The 20,443-nt window shown below is 37.9% G+C and overlaps 1 protein-coding gene across 1 annotated transcript in view; it reads left to right on the top strand.

Moving 5' to 3' along the window:
* Ccdc150 (coiled-coil domain containing 150) overlaps positions 1 to 19,938 on the top strand; it is a 64,302-nt gene extending 44,364 nt beyond the window's left edge. The window contains 13 exon segments of the mRNA XM_048344206.1: positions 960 to 1,067; positions 1,709 to 1,780; positions 5,939 to 6,067; positions 8,088 to 8,257; positions 10,212 to 10,305; positions 11,076 to 11,245; positions 12,857 to 12,983; positions 14,676 to 14,870; positions 15,204 to 15,272; positions 15,363 to 15,524; positions 17,118 to 17,204; positions 18,951 to 19,070; positions 19,753 to 19,938. Coding sequence (XP_048200163.1) covers positions 960 to 1,067; positions 1,709 to 1,780; positions 5,939 to 6,067; positions 8,088 to 8,257; positions 10,212 to 10,305; positions 11,076 to 11,245; positions 12,857 to 12,983; positions 14,676 to 14,870; positions 15,204 to 15,272; positions 15,363 to 15,524; positions 17,118 to 17,204; positions 18,951 to 19,070; positions 19,753 to 19,872 — 1,623 coding nt within the window. The 3' untranslated portion in view covers positions 19,873 to 19,938.
* The last annotated feature ends 505 nt before the right edge of the window (positions 19,939 to 20,443 follow it).

Below are 20,443 nucleotides of genomic sequence, written 5' to 3'. Positions count from 1 at the left end.
GGGCAATGGCACAATTTTCTTTAAAGAAAAAAAGATAGTCATAAGTTTTAAAATAAAACAGCAAATAAAAATTCTACTTATTCAACTTTTCTAACTGATAGTAAAGCACAAGAATGTCTCCTTTAACATTAATAATTCTAATTTTTAAAGTTTTTTGTAATACAAGATAGCACAGTTCATTTGAAATTGAAATGTATCAACCATTAAATCTCACTTATATTGATTAATCATGTCCATTAGGATTTTTCATAACGAACAGAAACCAAATAGTGGGCTGAGTGTGGCTCAGTGGTCGAGCCTCTGTCTGACGAGTGCAAGCCTATGAGTTCAACCCCTAACATTGCATGAAAAGGGAGAGGAGAGTGGGCATGGTAGAGCATGCCTGTAATCAGGACATGCTTCCATCTAGGAATATAGCAAGATCTCAGGAACTGAATATAGTGGCAGACACCTATCATTCCTGCTACTCAGAAATTATAAATGAAGATTAGTTTTCAGGCCAGCACAGGAAACAAGGGCAGGTGTTCAAGTGGTAGATCACCTGCCTAATGAGTATGGAACCCTGAATTCATATGCCAATATCGCCAAATAAAAGCATCACAACTAAGTTAGTTTTAATAGTTTATGACTGTAATATCAGCTACTCAAACAGAGGAAGCAAGAGAATGTAAGTTCATAAACAAAAGCACAGAAGAGCTAGCTAGGAGTGTAGTTCAACTGGCAGAGTGCTTGGTCCAAGGCTCTAGATTCCAGCCTGCATATCACAATAAACAAACAAACAAACAAATAGCACTAGCCTAATTTTAGCTGTGGTTTGAGTTCTTTGCAAAGTTAGAAAAATTTAGGATTGGGGTTTTGTTTTGCAAAGTGTTCTGTGTAATTTTTTTTGCAAAATTCATGACATCTCCTTCCCACACTTTGGCATATATGAAGCTTATTTTATTTTTGTTTTCCTCTAGGTAAAAGTTAAACAGCTAGAAGAACAACTACATTCTTTTACTGAAACCAGTTTACAGAATGACCATCTTCGCACGTTGAATAGGGCTTTAGAGACCAAATATGCTCAGGTGTGGTTAATGTTTACAAAAGCATATTGCTATCAGATTGCTGTTCTATTATATAAGTTTTTAAGAATTGCATGACAGGGGCTGGGGATATGGCCTAGCGGCAAGAGTGCCTGCCTCATATACATGAGGCCCTGGGTTCGATTCCCCAGCACCACATATACAGAAAATGGCCAGCAGTGGCGCTGTGGCTCAAGTGGCAGAGTGCTAACCTTGAGCAAAAAGAAGCCAGGGACAGTGCTCAGGCTCTGAGTCCAGTCCCCAGGACTGGCAAAAAAAAAAAGAAAGAAAAAAATTGCATGACACCTTTCTTCCTGCCTTAACCATATAATTCTGAAGAGATGAGCCTTCACCATACAGTTTTAAAATACTTATCATGTGCAAAATTCTGCTACATTATAAAGGAATTCATAAAGATGCCTGAAGCAGACATTAAACTATATGTTTAGGAATGGTCACAAATTTTACTATAGAATAGAAAGATACACCTTTCAAAAATAGGTTGCTTTCATAAGCATTTATAGGGTGCATTGTTAAGATTAAAAACACACAGTACTTTAAGAGCAGAAATGGGTTTTCTTGAGTTTGAGCCCTAAAAGCTTTGGTGATGTAAGGAACAAGTGTGCTTGTTTTCTGAGTTAGAGGCTGACTCAGAACTCAGTGCCAACTAAGTAGACCTGCGGCAGACAGATGCTCTCCTGAAAGAGCTATAAATTGTGAAGTGCTTACTTGTCAGCTTGGTGGCTGTTGGAGCTGAACCATTTCAACAAATAGAGAGATGAGTTAAACAAGCAAAATACATCACTCAGTGAAGGACCTCACCCAGAAATGTCTTACTGAAAAAATGATTCATTTCAGTGATTATACATTTTCCATATAGGTAGTTGGGATTCGTTTAAAAATCTGTAGCACAGCATGCAACACCCGTGTTTACTAACTTCGTGTATATGTACCCTAGTAACCAAGGTACGGGAGGAGTATTGTCTTCAAGTGGAATGCTTAGAGTGTTCTGAACAACTGCCTCCACAGACGAGTGCTGAGGTCACACACTCTAAAGGACTCAGCAGCAATGTTCTCCCGGAGGAAACCTACTGTAAGGCCTGTATCTTCCCTAGGTCACACTTAACAGTTGGCCTCCTTGTTCTAAAGACAAAGAAACACACTTTCAAAAATAATAATATATATATTTATTATTTATTTGTGGCTTCTAACAGAACATTCTGAGATTTCTACTATTACATTAGGTATTCCTTGAAAAGTAACTGTAGGTTTAGTTGATCTTACTGTTTGAATTGGTGATGCCTCCAAGAAAAAGGAGATCTCCAGAGAGGCCTACATCTTCGAAGTCCCTCGAAAGTGCTAGGACTTACTTAAGTAATGTGAAGGAAAGAGCTCCGGCAGTTGGTTTACCCAGTGTTGTTGCAAATACCACACGCCATGTGACTTTTGCACCTAACCTGCCTACTATGAGAATGGCTCAGGAGATTGGAGATTCTAGGATCTCTCTAAAGACTCTCTTGAATGCTATTAAAACCATGGAGGGGAGACTAGAAGGCAAAATAGACATTCTTGCCTCAAGACCCTTAGTAACCGATGAGACACCAAATTTTCTTAAACCTGATTCGGTAAGTAAAAGCATGAGCATTACCTTTCTTCAATCTTAATACAGATAATACTCAAAGATACAAGTATCAAGGGAAATTCCTACTTCACAAATGAGAAAAAGTAATGAGGGGGAGAGGAGAGGGGAATGGTAAGTGGGAGAAAATGAGGGAGAGGGTAACTGTTTAAAAAGAAATGTACTCATTACCTTTTGTAACTGTAACCTCTCTATTCATTACTAAAAAATGAAAAAAAGTAATAATATACATTGACACCATCATTGTGGCTATCACATAATTTTCTAACAATGGCTTAATAGTAAATTTTTAAAATTTTACTTTAGTTTTATAAAAATTCAAAAATATCTATACTCTAGTTTCTCTTCAGACAGTATAAATCTTTCACCTTTTACTAAAGATATCTTAATCTTCACATTTGGACCAAAATACTTGAGTAAAGTTTGATTATAAAACAGAAATAGGATAACCAAAGTAACCCCAAGAAATTGAACACTGGGAGAAATTTTAAGAACAAACATTAAAATATTTTTCCTTGATATTTAAAAATAAAAGGTATTATAGTTTGTCTTCTGAACTGGACTACTATTTAGATACTTTCTGCAAACATTTTTGCTGGCAAAAATCTTTTTTAAAAAACCTGCATGCATTTAGTGTATACTTTTCTAGAACAAAATTCAGGAGATTTTTCAAAACCTGTAAGTTGACTTAATTTTCCCTCTTGGATCCTAACAGAAAAATTTGAAGGTTTTGTTTGTTTGTTCTGGATGGTTCTTGGGTTTGAATTCAGGACCACATGCTTGCAAAGTATTCTACCAGTTGAGCCACATCTCTAGCCTCTTTTTGCATTATTTTCCAGGTAGTGTCTCCCTTTATACCTGGCCCAGCCTGGCTGTGATCCTCTTCCTTGTGTTTCCCTGTGTCTCTGGGAATGACAGGCACAGGACTCTATATTGTGTTTCCTCGAGTAAGCTCAGGTAACAGGCATGTGCCTGTGCCCAGACATGGGTTAAGGTAGAATCGTATGAACTTCTTAATTTGCCTAGGCTGGCCTGGATCCCATGCTCTCCACCTCCCACTGAGCTGAAATTAAATGCCTGAAGTATTTTAAATAGTCTGAGCTAAAGAAGTATGAATACATTGCGGAAGATGTGGGGAAAAGGCATACTTTGTGGCTGTTGGCTGTTGTAAAATGATACAACTTCCTATAGAGAGCAATTTGGGAAGACGTGTCAAAAGTTTCACTCCATGATTATACTTCTAGGATTTTTAGCTGCAGCCATAATAAATTGCAAATATGTTTACATGGACACTTTCTATTACCTAATAGCAAAAGACTGTCAGAATGAGACTTCCAAAAGATTCTCAGAAAGAGACTGATGAAATAAATCACAGTTACAATAGAAATTTAAGAGATATGTGTTAATAGGCTGAAGTAATCAAAAGTTTGAAAAGTATATAATATACATTGTGTGTATGTGTATATATATGCCTACATATGTATACACGTGTGTATACGTGTATATAGTATTTTGCGATTTTGTGTGCATACAAAAGGTAGATAAAGAATATATGCACATGAATTCACTTTTATATCAATAGGACACCTCTAAAAATGAATCATAATAAACTTGCAACATTAATTTTTAGTTGTACTAGGGTTTTGAACTCATTGCCTTGGGCAATGCTTGGGCAATTACTAGGTAGACACTCTACCACTGAAGCCTCACTGCCAGCCCTTTCTGCTTGATTTTTTTCCAAATATGCCCAGGCTGACCTGGATTGAAATTCTCCTGTTTGTGCATCCTACATAGCTGGATTGACAGGTGTATGCCACTATGCCCAGCTTTTTGTTTTTTAATTGGTTGAGATGGAACGATTTCACCAACTTTTTGCCTAATCTTCTCACTGTAGCTGAGATTAAATAGATGAAATTACAAGCATGAGCCACCATGCCTGGCAAAAGTGCTTTTGAGGAAGGAAACTTTGGGAACAATAGTAATGTTCCCTATCTTTACAGTGGTTTCAAGGACTTGATAGATGTGTGAGAACTCATCCCTCTGTACTCTTTATGCATTTGTAGTTTATTGTATTTAGTTGTACCTCCGTAAAACTGTTCATCAAAATATTTAGCGTTTTGACAGGACAGAACTGTAGCAATAGAGAGCAGATTAGTGACTGCTGTGGGGTGGATGAGCTTTTGGAGGCAGTTGCAGAGGTAACAAAGGGGTAGTGAGGGAACAGTTCTGCTTCCTGACACAGTGCAGGACATGGGAATGTGGGGTCTCATTGCATATCTCTCTGCATATGCACATCTGAGACACACACACACACACACACACACACACACATACACATACACATACACATGGGTAACGGAGGATTTGAAAAACAGTGAAATCTGAATAAATTATATAATAATCTAGGTAGTTAAGTCACATACCAATTTCATTTCAATTTTAGTTTTGATGTTGTACTATAGGAGAATTTTTGTGCTAATAAGATTCTGAGAGCCTATAATTATTTTGAGATAAAGTTTATACAAAGTAATATTTTAAGTAGTGTGATTATCTCAAATGATTGTGTGGATCTACTAAAAGTGTTTCTTTTTTTTTTTTTTTTTTTTTTTGCTAGTCCTGGGCTTTGGACTCCGGGTCTGAGCACTATTCCTGGCTTCTTTTTGGTCAAGGCTAGCACTCTACCACTTGAGCCACAGCACTACTTCTGGCTGTTTTCTATGTATGTGGTGCTGGGGAATCGAACCCAGGGCTTCATGTATACAAGGCAAGCACTCTTGCCACTAGGCCATATTCCCAGCCCCTACTAAAAGTGTTTCAAGGGCATAAAGTTCTAATATTTCTAATTAGAATTTATTTTGCTGTCGTACTGTTTTAGAAACAGCAATTGGTTTTTACTCACCTTGGTTTTTATTCTGTCATTTATTCATTCAAAAGGAAGTGAGTTCCATAATAATGTTTCTCCCCCATCTTACATGTCAACTTCACTGTCTAATTATATCCCTATTTTTAATGGAGATTGACTGACATATTAGATTTGCCCATTTTTTTATTGACAGGTATTTTTTGTTACTTGGTAGCTTTCTTCAAAGGAATAATCAGCTAGTAAAGATGGATTTTGCTAAGAGTAGTGTATAAATGTTTAATCTTAAGTACAGTTTCTAAATTGCTGTCTTATTATATGCCCTAGTTTATTATGTATCAGAAATAATGTGTTGTTTCTTTTTCTGCACTTAAGGTGAAATTACTTCTTGAGAAACATGAGGAGGATCTGTCGCAAGCAGTGAAGAGTCGCGACACAGCTGTGAAGGAAAGTCAGAAGTTGAAAGGGGACCTCGAAGCTTTGGAGGACAGGGAAAGCAAAAAGGCAAGTCACCCTGCTTTCTGAAGGCAGCCATAGCCAAGGTCCTGAACTGCTTGTTTCCAGTGGCTAAAAAGAGGAAGGGCTGGGCCGAGGATTTTTTTCCTAGAATGGTTTTTAAATACTTCCTCTGAAGATCACATTTTGTAACTCCCAATGTTTGGAGTTTGTGGGGATTTTGTTTGCTTGTTTTTGTTTTTGATGTCTTAAATGGACCAAAAGAAAAAAATTACATTAATTTTTTTCTATTTGAAAATCATATATAAAAATTAAAACCCATCTGCCCCTGCTAATACTAACCTTCAGAATTGTGTGGTTATTGTTTGGTGGTTAGTTGGTTGGTTTGAGGGTTTTTTTTGGCTTTTATGATGGAGTCTAGTTTTGAAGTTCAGGCTGCCTTAACTTCTCAGTCATTCTACCTCAGTCCTACCATACCCCCCAGGATGGGATTGGAGCATGTGCCACCATGCTTGCCTTCATATTCCTGTTTCATTAGTTGTGATGTAACAGTATTATAATGATTTCTCCTTCACATTTCTTTTTTGTTATTGTTTCATTTGAATTTTTAATTTATTTGATTCTGAGTTGCAAAGACAGCAATATTCTAAAGTACACAACTTGAGTTAAGGAGAGATTATGAGAATGCTTGATGCAGAACAATCTGGAAAAAAAAGACCTAAATGAGATTATATAGAGAAATATCTTAGTTTGCTTTTGTTCTTAACCACAGCCTTAGACTAAGGTTTTGTTATTGAAAGATTATTTTAAAAGGAGACTCAAGGGATGACTTCACACACCTTTGATATGTACTCAGCGAGGACAGAAGTCACATTGCAAACTTTTAAAAATTCATTTATATCTTCACTTAGATACATTAGATTTTGCATGTTCATTGGGTACTGTATGACATTTCAGTATGTTTATACAGCCTGCAATGATCCTATCCACCATCAGCCTGTCCCTACCACCATCCTATGTCCATCTGCTCCCCTCTTCCCAGGCTTTAGCAGTCACTATTCTTCCATGAAGTCAGCTCTTCAGCTTCCACATAGAAACGAGGACAGCAATGTTGGTCTTCCTTTTTTTTCCCCTAGTAGTACTGAAGTTTGAACTCAAGACTTTACACTTGCTATGAAAGCACTTTGCCACTTGAGCCGTACATGCAGGCCTTTTTGCTTTAGTTATTTTTCAGATAGTGTCTCATGCTTTTTGCTTAGGTCAGCCTTGGACTGCAGTCTGCTACTTATACCTCCCATGTAGCATATGTTACAGATGTGGACCACCATGCTTGGCTTGTTTGTTGATGTGTGAGCTTTACCTTTTGCCCAGGCTGGCCATGATTCTTCCTGTCTCTAGCTCCTGAGTAACTGGTATGACAAGCATGTACTAAGACACTTAGCCCAATATTTCAATATTTGTCTTTCTATGCTTGACTTATTTTAGTTAACATAATGTACCATTACATCCATGTTGTTGCAAATGACAGTTTCATTATTTTTATGGATGAGTAATATCTATTCTTTATAAACCACACTTTCTGTATCGATTCATCTGTTGTATTTCAAACTTTTGACAGTAAATGCTAACTTTTGCACCTTTGAAGAAGCGTTGAGTTGCAACCCTTCTTCAGAAGCTCCCAGGGTTTGCTAGTCTTTTTTCCAATCCTCAGATCATTTCAGATGGGTTCTCTTCTGACCCCAACAGGAAGCCAGCAGAGCACACCAGCCTGGAGTAACATCTGAGCCCAAGAATTGTTGTCCCCAGTGCTTCCAGCAAATGTGTGTGTGTGTGTGTGTGTGTGTGTGTGCTGTGGTGACATAATTGGGAAGCTGCGGCATTTTCCACAGGATTTAAGGCTTGCTCTTCTTTTTCTCCAAGTCATTGTAATTTAAGAAAAACTGTAATTGTTCCTCTTTCTACCATCACTGTTTTCCAGTATAGAAATAGCATGTTTCCAAGGAGTAGGGGACCCAGAAGAACAGCAAGAAAGTATGGAAGAACTTGGACTTGTTTCACTGTGTTTCAGGTGGGAAACTTTCAGCGGCAGTTGGCAGAAGCTAAAGAAGATAACTGCAAGGTCACCATCATGCTGGAAAATGTGCTGGCTTCTCACAGCAAGATGCAAGGAGCTCTGGAGAAAGTCCAGATGGAGCTGGGGCGGCGCGATTCTGAGATTGCAGGCCTCAAGAAGGAAAGGTACCTGTGACTGTTTTCTGTCTAGTGAGGAAATGGAGTCACCTTTATGTCACTTCCTTTATGGAAAAGCTAAAATGGTGGTTAGACGACTAGCATCTTAGAGGAAATCTGTAATCACAGATGATTTGTGAATATTCTGAATTTCCCTATTTTGTAATGGTACGAAAGAGCATATTATACCCGGGCTGGGAATGTGGCTTAGTGGTAGAATGCTTGCCTAGCACACAAGAAGCCCTGGGTTTGATTCCTTGGTACCACATAAATAAAATAAATTTTTAAAAAATGAGCTGAGAATGAGTACCATTAAAAAAAAGAATATACCTTCAGGTTTATGTGAGAGATACTGGATTTGATTTTCAACATCGCCATGACTGTCTGGAGGCAGGGAGGAAGGGGAAAACAGGCATGGTGGCAGAAGAAGCTCATTCGAGACCAGCCTAAGAAAAGTTATCAAGACCCTATCTCAAAACAAGCCAGGCACAGTAGTATGTGACTGTCATTATGGCTCCTCCGGAGGTAAAGATTAGAGGATCACAGGTCGAAGATTTGCCAGAGAGAAAAGCAAAGACCCTACCTGAAAAATACTGGGCATAATGGCTCTCATCTGTGACTCTCCCTAGTAAGGAGAGGGAGATCAGGAAGGCCCATGATTCTATGAAGCTTTTCACAAAAAGTTTTCACAAGACCTCACCTCAACCAATAAAAAGCCAGATGTTGTAGCATATGTGTCATTCCAGCTGCATAGGAAGCATATATAGGAAATTGTGGTGTGGGCCAGCCTGGGCATAAACGTATGAGAACCTATCATAGAAATAACCAGAACCAAAAAGGACAAAGGATGTAGCTAAAGTGGTATAATGTTTGCCTAGCAAACACAAAGCCCTGAGTATGAATCTCTAGTACTACCAATAAATATAGCAAAAACAGAAAGGAGAGATTGCTTGGATGGGAGAGCAGTTGCCTAGGAAGTGACTTGAGTTCAGTCCCTAGTATGTATTACACAAAAACTATAGTTTGAGTTAATTATCTTTTCTTTGGTTTTGTGTGCCAGTCCTCATGGCCTGAATGCTGTCCCTGAGTTCTTTTTGCTCAAGGCTAACACACTATTTCTTGATCCACAGCTCCACTTCCCACTTTTTTAGCAGTTTTTTGGAGTTGAGTCTCATAGATGTTCTTGCCTAGGCTGACTTCAAACCATGTTCTTCATATCTCAGTCTCTTGAGTATCTAGGTCCAACACTCAACTTGAGTTAATTTTTAATCTATTATTATTCTGCTCAAGATTAATAATTATTTTAGGCTAATTATTCTGAGAACTAATCCTTGCCATGCTTTGCAAATAAACTCCTTTGAATGTTTCAAAAATTGCATGAATTTTCCCTTTGAGCTTAAAAACATGATCTGGATCGAACAGAGCCTCTAAAATATATTGTGTATATTAGTAGTGCAAATTTCCTGTATGTTATAATAAAATAAGCAAATTCTGTTTTGTTCATTGTGATTATCTTTATTTTTACGTATTTTGAATTTTAAAAGTGTTGAGATAGTAATAATTAAATATTGTTTACTTTTCAATGTAAATTTCTAAGCAGCTATTGTGTATAGAAGCAAAAATCCCAGCAGCAAGCCAGTCTTTACAGAAGTGATTTTTCTTACCATTAATACATAGAGTGTGATGCTGTCAGTCTATAATTTATTAGAAACATGTACTGATACCCAAAGTATTAAGCTAAATTGAATCATAGATGGGACAATTATTTCCTCAGGAACCTAAGTGTCTTCACCTGAAGATGAGGCGTATGCCTCGTCTACCAACTCTCAGGTATTTGGGGCATTTGTGGCTACTGTGGAAAATGCTTGTAGACTTCTGGGAAGAATGTCCTAAAATTCCCAAATGATGTCATTCCTGGATGCTCCTTTTCTATAGCTGTTCCTCTTTGTGGTTTCTATTCCAGAGCTCTAAATCAACACAGGGTCCAGAAGCTGGAGGCTGAAGTGGACCAGTGGCAGGCCAGGATGCTTGTTGTGGAAGCTGAGCACAGCAGTGAGGTAGAAGCCAGGTGTTTATTGATCAGAATGTTGATGGGTTACATTTTACTAGGGAAGTATTATTTTTAAAAACTGAATTTGAACAACCAAGTGAATTTCTTTGCCATTTAAATCTAGATGTCGGACTATGACATATTTCTAAAGAAGAAATGGACTTGCAGTGAGTCATTTATTCTCAAACCAGGACCATAATTATAGATAATTCTTTTTGTCTCATGTGGTCCGCATTCTTACCATTTACTAGTGCACAAATATTTCCAAAGTCAAAACACATGGGAGATAATTTTATAATCTCTGAAGTAGCTAGATTGATTCCACTATGAATCAAGACACATACATGCATGTGTACATACATGGTATATATCTACACATATACATTCATATAAAATATGCATGCATATTTGATTAGTATGATTTTAGAAGAATATACAAGAATAGATCCTTTTATATCTCCCCCAGAGAATGAGACTAGAAGATGAAACTATCAAGAGGAATTTAGTCTAAAATATTTTTAATTAAGATAAAACTGGCTGTATTTTCCCAAGCTCTCTGGCTACCAGTGGAGCATACTCTTCTTAATGCTTTTTAAGAGTCTCCTAGGCAATATCTGTAATGAGTTCTTACATATATTTCCCAGTACCTGTAACCTTTTGTAGTGGTTCTAATTATCTCAATGGTATTTGAAGATGCAGTGTCAGGAGTAAATATGTGGTGTCCTATACTTCTTGCATTTGTTATTGTAGAATTAAAAACACTCTTTTCTCTTTCAGATGGAACCTCTTCAAAAATCTCTAGATATAACTAGAGAAGACAACAGAAAACTGGCCATGAGCCTGGAGCAAGCTCTCCAGACAAACAATCATCTGCAAACTAAGCTAGATCAAATTCAAGAAAAACTGGAAACCACAGGACTTGAGAAGAAGAACTTGGAAACCTTCAGGTGAGGGCAGTATAGTCCCCATGGCATTGGGGAAGGAGTAAGTCCAGCTCACTCATGTGGGCCAGTTAAGCCATTTGTTCCTACTTGAGCTAGAATTCCCAGCTAAACCACGATGAGGAGTCAGCACAGCTGACGGCCAGCAGATACATAGCTGCCTGGGGCAGCTCTCCATTTCAGGGAAGGTTAAACCAAAATTGAAAGGATATTGATGGGAAGGGATATTTACATGTTTCTGCCAAACTCCACACATCCTTTACAAGCATGAATTGAGCCAAGTGATGGTGAACACCTGTAATCTCAGCACTTGTGAAGTTCAGGCAGGATTGTTTAAGGCCAGCATGGGCTACATAGTAAAACTTACTTTAATATAATATGATACAAAATAATATTATATAATAACAATAGTAATAGTACTAATAATAGAAATAAAAGTATTATAAGTGATAGGGCACCATCCTTGAACACAGAGAGGCTCAAGAACCAAACCCAGGCCCTGAGTTCAAGCCCCAGGACCAGCAAAAAAATGATTTGGACATATCTGGGATGGCAGATGTGTACCAATATGCCAGCTATTCATTGAGAAAGGAGTCTTGTGAACATTTGGTCTGGTCTGGCCTCAAATGTTAATCTTCCAATGTCCTGCTCCACCCCCCAAGTAGCTGGAATTATAGGCATGAGATACCAGAATCTAGTAATTATTTTCTATTTTAATCTGAGATTAGTAAGATCAAACCCATCGTATTCAGGCAAGCTACATGGTGAGTCTAGCTGAATACAATTCCATGAATATTTATACACAAGGGAAATGAAATGTTCATATAGATTTGCATTCTTGTCAGTATTCATGTTGATAAAGGATCAAGTGATAAGATAATACACAGCATTTTTCATGTATTTAATCTGTGCCAGTTGTACATCCTGATGAAATGTTACTGCCTCAGGACTTCTCACTACTGCTTAAAGTAATACCGTGTTTTTGAATAACAGTGGTTGGCTGAATTGTTTAAACACTTTCCACTCTCAGGTTTGCTCATTATACTTGGGTGGCTAGTAAGTCCTTCTGAACCTTGAAAATTCTTTAGTTAACCATGAAATATAGTCCCCTCCTCCAACTGCTAAAAAGGTCATGTATAGAAAAAGCTGAGGTGTGAGACTCAGAAGTCTCCTTGAAGAATTTGCATCAGAATTTACCTCTAAGTTACTGCTTCTAATATTATATTATATCTTATATTATGAATCATGCTTATAGTATAAATCATGCTTTGCCTGAGATCTATGAAAGTATACAAATTATATAAAATTATACATACCTGTGTAAAAATTCAGGAAATAGATAGCAAGTTTGTGAAATGATACTTAAGACATTATTGGCCTTAAGGTGAGATTACCAATTTAGAAATTTATGGATTGGAAGTTATTTCTATGAAGATAAGAATTATTATGTTGGAGTGGACTAGTCTACTATGGATGATGTGTAGAGAGAGCCGGGTTATAACTTGAGCATCCCATGACATGTCAGAGGGGAAAAGCTATTGACTGATCTGCTAATCCCTTCCAAGTCTGACCTAAGAGAATTTTTAAAGCTGGTTTATCATGCCCTCTTCAAAACAGAGAACGGATGACTGAGGAATCCAAAATGGAAGCAGAACTGCATGCTGAACGCATAGAAGCTCTAAGAAAGCAATTCCAGACGGAGAGAGAAACTGCAAAGAAGGCAGCGCAACGGGAGCTTGCTGAGGTAGGAGTCCAGATAAGTACCTCTGCACACGGTAGTCAGAGAGGACCTTGAATGGCTGCAGTTGTTCTTTGCCTCTTCTGTTCTCCCTTCCCCGTGCCTTGAACAGCTAAGCCATCTCTGTGCTGCTTATAAGAAAACAGTTTCTGACATAGGATTCTTTTGACTTCTTTTTAGTAATTACCATTGACAGATACCATTCACCAGTTAAGTTCAACTAGTTAGATATAGACCAATATTATGAATTGTAAAGTAAAAAATAGTTATGTGTAATTATAAATGTATTTATAGGAAAGAAAGAAATAGAGAATGTATTATAAATAATATATATAAAAATATATATGTGCTTCTGAAATGCTGTAAGTAATGGTTGTAAGGGCTTCCCTAACATAGTTTCAGACAAGGCTACAATTGACAGAACAGTGGAATACCTTACACAAGGTTAACTGTAGTGGAAGAAGACAGTGGTACAAAGTCAGTGTGTAAGGGAAGGAAGGATTTACAGATAGAAAAGGTACCAAGAGACTCAAGTACACTCTTCTTATGTTAAGCATTATAGTCCTTGAGCATAATCCCTTCACAGCCTCCCCCTTCTCAACTGCCTCTTCTTTTGTAAAGTCCAAGAGACACTGCTGTAAAGGAACATTAAGAGAAGGGGAAATCTGTACATTTGTTTAAGTAATCATTATGATATTTCTTCTGAGACAAATATTTTAAATTCCTTAGGAACAAAAGACAATGCTATAAAAATATATCCAATAATAGTCAACACTGGAAAATCTGTATAAGCCACCATATAATTTATTTTCTTTTATCAACATGTGAGATTGCAAGTAACAGAAAGCAAGAGAAAAGCTTTATAGCTTGAATAATAATCACTGAGCAATTGTGTCTACCAGGCTCTATGCTCTTTCTGTATATTTTCATTCGCCTTTTATGTGTATCTCATGAAGTAGGTTATGCACATACTTTATAGCTGATGAATCTGAGACTTGAAGAAGTTAATTACCCCAGCTTATTCAGCAAGTAAGTGGTAAAGCCGAGTCTGGAACTCAGGTTTGTCTTATTTCAAACCTGTGCTCTTAAAGTGCAGATGATACATTTGCATCATTTATCTATTCTAAGAAATATTTTGTTCTTTAATGTTAAAACTTATGCAAATCACTTGATGTTGTTTCATACATCTGCTCAAACCAGCATTATTTATGTGACACTTTCTTCAATCCATCCAGGCACAGTGGTCCATACTTGTAATCCCAGATACTTGGGAGGTAGAGATGAGCAAGATTTCAGTTCAAGGCCAGCCAGGGAGAAAAGTTAGCAAGACTTCATTTCAAAAATAAGCTAGGCTTGGTGATATATGCCTATAGTCCCAACATGTGAGGTAGGTAGACATCAGTCTAGACCAGTCCCAGGCAAAAATCCTAGACCCTATCTATCTAAAAATAGAACCAAAAAGAGAAAAATAGGTTGGAGGTCTGGCTGTTTGCAAAGTACTTGTTTATCAAGCACAAGGCCAAGTTCAAATCACAGTACTACCTCCCAAAACAGATAGATAGGTAGACAGATATATGATTGATAGTTAGTTAGATAGATAGATAATCCAAAGGCAACAAAAGTATGGGGAAAACTAAACAAACTTTTCTTCTTGAATGTTAGAGAAAACCATTCCATTGTTTTTCCTTTGTGTTCTAGTTAAAGAAAGCACTTGATGAAGCCAATTTCAGATCAGTGGAAGTGTCCCGGACAAACCGAGATCTGCGGCAGAAACTTTCAGAGCTGGAAAAAGTAATGAACAGTAATAAGGAGAAACTTAAGAATCAAAAGGCCCAAATAAAGCTCCATTTGTCATCAAAGGCAAATAATGCTCAGAATGTAGAGAGAATGAAGGTGTGTGAGAACCCTGAGCCTCCTCTCAAAACAGCATGAATTCTCTGGGAATTACAGAGACACCTGGGAAATGGGCTTTTCTCTGTCTTGCAGAAGATGCTATTGGGAACTCCTCCTTAGCTGCTAGTGTCACATTTTGGCTTCCAGTCTGTCTCTTCTCTAATGGTTGTATTTGACTTTGCTCTTCTGGGGTCAGTGGGCTGGATAGGAAATTAGAACCCAGTGAGAACTGATCACTTTAGGTCTCAGTGGGATTCTGTCTGGCTTCCCATAGGTAAATGAACAACAGTTTTCACACTAACCATCTTTTGTTACTTCTACACTTGCTTTCAGCAAATAGAAACAGAATTGAGGCAAATGGAGATAATTAAGGATCAATACCAGAAAAAAAACTATGAACAGGTAGTTGATTTCCACAAATTCTTGTGTTCACCATTTGCTTCATTTTAAGCTTACACAAATTCACAGATGCCTTCCTCTGTTCCTTGCCAGTCTCTGAGTATCCAGAGATTTGTATCTGAAATGACTACCCTGCAGAAAGAGATGCAGCTGTTAGCCAAGAGTCAGTATGAAACCTCAGCACGGAATAAACAGCAAGAGCTGCGACTAGCCACAGAGCGGAAAATGAGGCAGGAGCTAGAAAACCGATGCCAGGTAAAAGGCACCATAAAATTTCTCTCTAAAAAAATCATCAACAGTGGCATGTGCCTAAACCCAGCCATTTATTTTTGGTACCTAGATTTTTTTGGAGGGATTCTATAGAAGAAAATACAGGTTTCTAAGTTGTTCATCTTGGCCAAGTTCTTAGCATGACGTATTATATACATTTCTCATTGTGACAAATAGCTGACACAAACAATTGGAAGGAAGAATGATGTATTTTCACTTACGATTTCCAGTCTCTAGTTCTTGGCTCTGTTGTGCCATAGTGGGAAAAGATCTGGGGACCAGAAAACCTGGGGACCAGGTTTGCTCTTCAAAGTCTTCTCTTTAGAGGCCTACTTCTTCCAGTGAGGCTGGATCTCTTTAAAATTTTTGCTATCTTCCAAAATAACAACACCAGCATGAGAACTAGTTTTTAACACATAAACCTGTGGGGACATTTCTTTTCTTTTCTTTTTTTTCTTTCTTTCTTTTTTTTTTTTTTTTTTGCCAGTCCTGGAGCTTGAACTCAGGGTCTGAGCACTGTCCCTGGCTTCTTTTTTTGCTCAAGGCTAGCACTCTGCCACTTGAGCCACAGCGCCACTTCTGGCCATTTTCTATATATGTGGTGCTGAGGAATCAAACCCAGGGCCTTACATATACAAGGCAAGCACTTCTTGCCACTAGGTCATATTCCCAGCCCTATGTGGGGACATTTCATATAACAAATGATAATCTAGGAACAAGCAAGAAGCTTGCGTTTTCATTCTCAAATAATAATAAAAAATGATATTCATTTTTAAAGAAGCTTACACCTACAACATCCCACTTACTAAATAAGATTTTTGAACTTGGTTTCAGAAATCTTATTTTTTAATATAGTCTTATAAGAACTTTATTCCTCTTGGTCTGTCCCTGTACTATAAACATACTTGCTGTTGTGGAATCTGAGCTTTTTCTCTTTCTTTTCTCTCTCACTTTATTTTTGTCTTAGAAGTGTCATAATATTTCCATTATTCCATACACCTAACATGAAGACACTCAGATTACTCCAATAAATATCACTGCCACTAACCTGGAGTCACTAAGGTACAATTTGCTTCACATTGGAACTGATTGTATAATTCCTCTTAAAAGTCAACATGTTTTGTCTTGAATTAAAATAGAATATCTCCAACTTGCTTAAAATTACAGCCTACTTTCCTTTGAGTCCTAGACCTGACTAATAAACATATACTCCAGGGCATGTTTCAAAACAGATTAGACACTATCAAAGAATTCACACAATGCTTCCTTTATTGAAGTCTTAATGTCAGTAGTAATTAACAGTTAGCAGAAATCTTTCCTATAGACACAATCAAAGAACTGTATCTAAGTAATCATTTCTTACATAAAATATGAATGGTCATAATTCCCTTGGTGATATTTGATGATATATTAATACTTGAACTGTGACCCTCTCCCAAATAGTTAGAATTATAGGCATGAGCCACTAGCACCCAGATTTTATCTTAGATCTTAGCAGCCAGGTTTCCATTGAAGCCCTTTTTTTTTTGTTCTGTATGGTATATTGGATGTTAATTAAAGTCTGAATCATGTTTTCAGGAATTGGAAGAAACTATCAGACACCTGAAAAAATGTAAAGAGGCAACAGAGAATAAATTGAAGGAAGCTAGCATGGAATCGGAACAGGTGAGCAGGACCAGGTTATTGTGTAAATGCTTAGGCACGTAAGTCAGTGTAAAGTCTTTTACTAATAAAGCTGTCAGGAGTGTAACAGGCAAGATCCAACAACTTCTGAGGTACAGTCTCTATTGTAAAGAGTAATTTTTAGATTAAGTTCTGTGTCTTGATGATAGATAATAGAATACAAAATAATTAATTAAACCTGAAGTTCCTACTACTAAATAGAAGGGAAGACCAGCATATTTGTAGATTCTGATGCATTGTTATTTGACATGAGCTAAAAAACAACTGAAAACTCTTGGTTCAAACAAAAACTAATGGTGTTGAGTTTCCCCTATTTAATTTGTAAATGTTCCTCTCTGTTCTAAACTTAAATTGACATGTGGAGTTATATTAAATCATAACTTTTTAATCACAAATCTTCACAGTAAAAAGATATGTGAAGTCATAGATCTATATCCCAACCACCTCTCACTTTCTAAATTTTTTAAAAAAGATCTGGTGTTAAGACGCACACCTGTAATCCTAGATTCTTAGGAGGCTGAGATCTAAGGATTGTGGTTTGAAGCCAGCCTGAGCAGGAAAGGCCATGAGAGTCTTTCTTTTTTTTTAAATTTTTATTGTCAAACTGATATACAGAGTGGTTACAGTTTCATATGTTAGGCATTGGATACATTTCTTGTACTGTTTGTTACCGCCTCCCTCATTCCCCCCTCCCCACTCCCCCTTTCCCTTTCCCCCCATGAGTTGTTCAGTAGATTTACACTAAACAGTTTTGCAAGTATTGCTTTTGTAATCGTTTGGCCATGAGACTCTTCTCTCCAGTTAACCACAAAAAGACTAGAAATGGAGCTGTAGCTCAAGTGGTAGTGCACTAGCCTTAAGCACAAAAGCTCAGGGACAGCATTCAGATCCTGAATTCAAGCCCCTGGATCAGAACACACACACAAAAATGAGATTTTTAAGCTTAAGTTATCACACTAATATTACTACCAATTTATTGTTTGTTCTGTGTTGTAACTGTTATTACATTTGCATAATAATGATATTTTAGATTTGCATAGAATGGTATCTTAGAAAGAATATGGACTCTGCCAAACCTAAATTTGAATCCCAACTGTGACACTATGTATACTTAAGAAAGTTTCATGTACTTTCCTTAGACCATCTATTACCATTCTGCAAAAGTGAGTGGGTTCATACCTACTACTGCTTTATTCTTACAGATAACTCAGAGTAAGACTCAGTGAATGTTAACTGCATCTTATTTATCATATAGTAGGAAATGTGATAGACAGTGCTGGTAAAGCGTGATTGGAGAGAGAGTTTGGCATGGTTGCTTTGGTTTGGCTTGGTTTCATTGAGTTTTGGGAGTAGGGACTGTCGTTGTCATCAGAATGTACAAACAGATCTGGAGAATACCTTCACTAAGATAAGTGACACTGATCTCAGGATAGCGTGCCTGCCCAGTGAGCAAGCTGATGCGTGCCCAGCACCTGACGCTACTCGCTGCCGCGGCTGCAAAGGAGCTGTTTTGGGTGGGATAGCAGAAGGTGACAGAGTTCCAGGAAACACTGACAAGTGCATGAAAAGTGGCAAGCCTCGATGCATTCTTTTACCCTTCATTCAGGAATACTTTCTCCACATATAAGTTGTGCAGTATATTTACAAATAAGACTTCTATTACTTAAATAAAAAGTATCTCACACTATTAAGGTACTAGAAAGCAAAACCCCTTGTTTCTCTGTTCAGATAACAGCCAACCTGGAAGAGGCACACCGGTGGTTTAAGTGCAGATTTGATGGTTTACAGCTGGAGCTGTCAAAAAACCGGTTGCAGCGGCTCCCCCGGGAAGACAGGTGGCTGGAAGAGGTGAGGCTGACACTGTCTTAAACAAATTTGATTTATTCCTCCTCAGATTTTTTTTTATTTTTTTTCAGTTATTTGCTTAGGAGGGAGTCTTTTCATCTGATAGAGTTTTGCTAAGTACCCCAAACTGGAGTAGAACTGGAAATCCTCCTCCTCAGTCTCCACAGTTCTGGGACTATCTGTGTACACCAACATGCCCAGCTTTCCTCAGATTTCTTTTTTTTTTTTTTTTTTTTGGCCAGTCCTGAGCCTTGGACTCCGGGCCTGAGCACTGTCCCTGGCTTCTTCCCGCTCAAGGCTAGCACTCTGCCACTTGAGCCACAGCGCCGCTTCTGGCCGTTTTCTGTATATGTGGTGCTGGGGAATCGAACCTAGGGCCTCGTGTATCCGAGGCAGGCACTCTTGCCACTAGGCTATATCCCCAGCCCCTTTCCTCAGATTTCTAATCGCATAAGCTCTTTCACCATCCAGCTACTCTCTTACTAATCATTAGATTTCTCTAAATTACTAGGAAACCAATGAACTATTTTTTGTAAGCTTCTAGTCGGTTTTCCAAACTGTCTAAGTTAAAACTACCATTGGGATAAATAAGTGACACCCACAGAAGCCAAGAAGTCCTAAGCATCATTGTTAGAGTTGAACAGACAGACTTAAGTGTGTATGTGCGTGTACATGTGTTCAGCAGGAGCAAGACAAAAGGCACAGCATTGAACCCAACCAGTCTGCTCTGCATCGATGGGAGACAAAGCAGAATCTTGGGCTGGTGCCCAAGAAGTATCATCCTGAGACAGAGAGGAAGAAATGACCTTCAAAGCAGCTTCATCATGTGTAGCTACACCTCCACAGTTGGGAGGGCCAGCAACCCACGGTCAGCCTGTTTCTATGTCATAAGAGCATGAAGTCTTTGATGTGGGCTGAAGATTTTGGACCTTAGTTTGTTCTTTATGAACTAGTTTGTATCAGTGCAGAACTATCTCATCTTCTTGTCCTTGTCCCTATTTTCTACCCAATAAATTTAAATTAGTTTGTTGTACAATAGGAGATTCTGTGGTTTAATACTTGGCTAATTCTATTACATTTTTTTCATTAAGAATTTACTATAGGGCTGGGAATGTGTCTTAGTGGTAGAGTGCTTGCCTAGCATGCATGAAACCCTGGGTTCAATTCCTCAATACCACATAAACAGAAAAAGAAAAAGGCAGAAGTGGTACTGTGGCTCAAGTGGTAGGGTGCTCTCCCTTGAGTGAAAAAGCTAAAGGATAGCACTCAGGCCCTGAGTTCAAGACCCAGAACTGGAAAAAAAAAAAGAATTTACTATGGTACTAATATACTAAGGAATAGGATACTTTATATTAGGGAAATGTACTGATCTCATA

This window comes from Perognathus longimembris, chromosome 4, assembly GCF_023159225.1.
Source record: "Perognathus longimembris pacificus isolate PPM17 chromosome 4, ASM2315922v1, whole genome shotgun sequence".
Classification (NCBI taxonomy): domain Eukaryota; kingdom Metazoa; phylum Chordata; class Mammalia; order Rodentia; family Heteromyidae; genus Perognathus; species Perognathus longimembris.
Note: the sequence above shows the minus strand (reverse complement) of the source record. Positions and strands in the feature narration are given on the sequence as shown.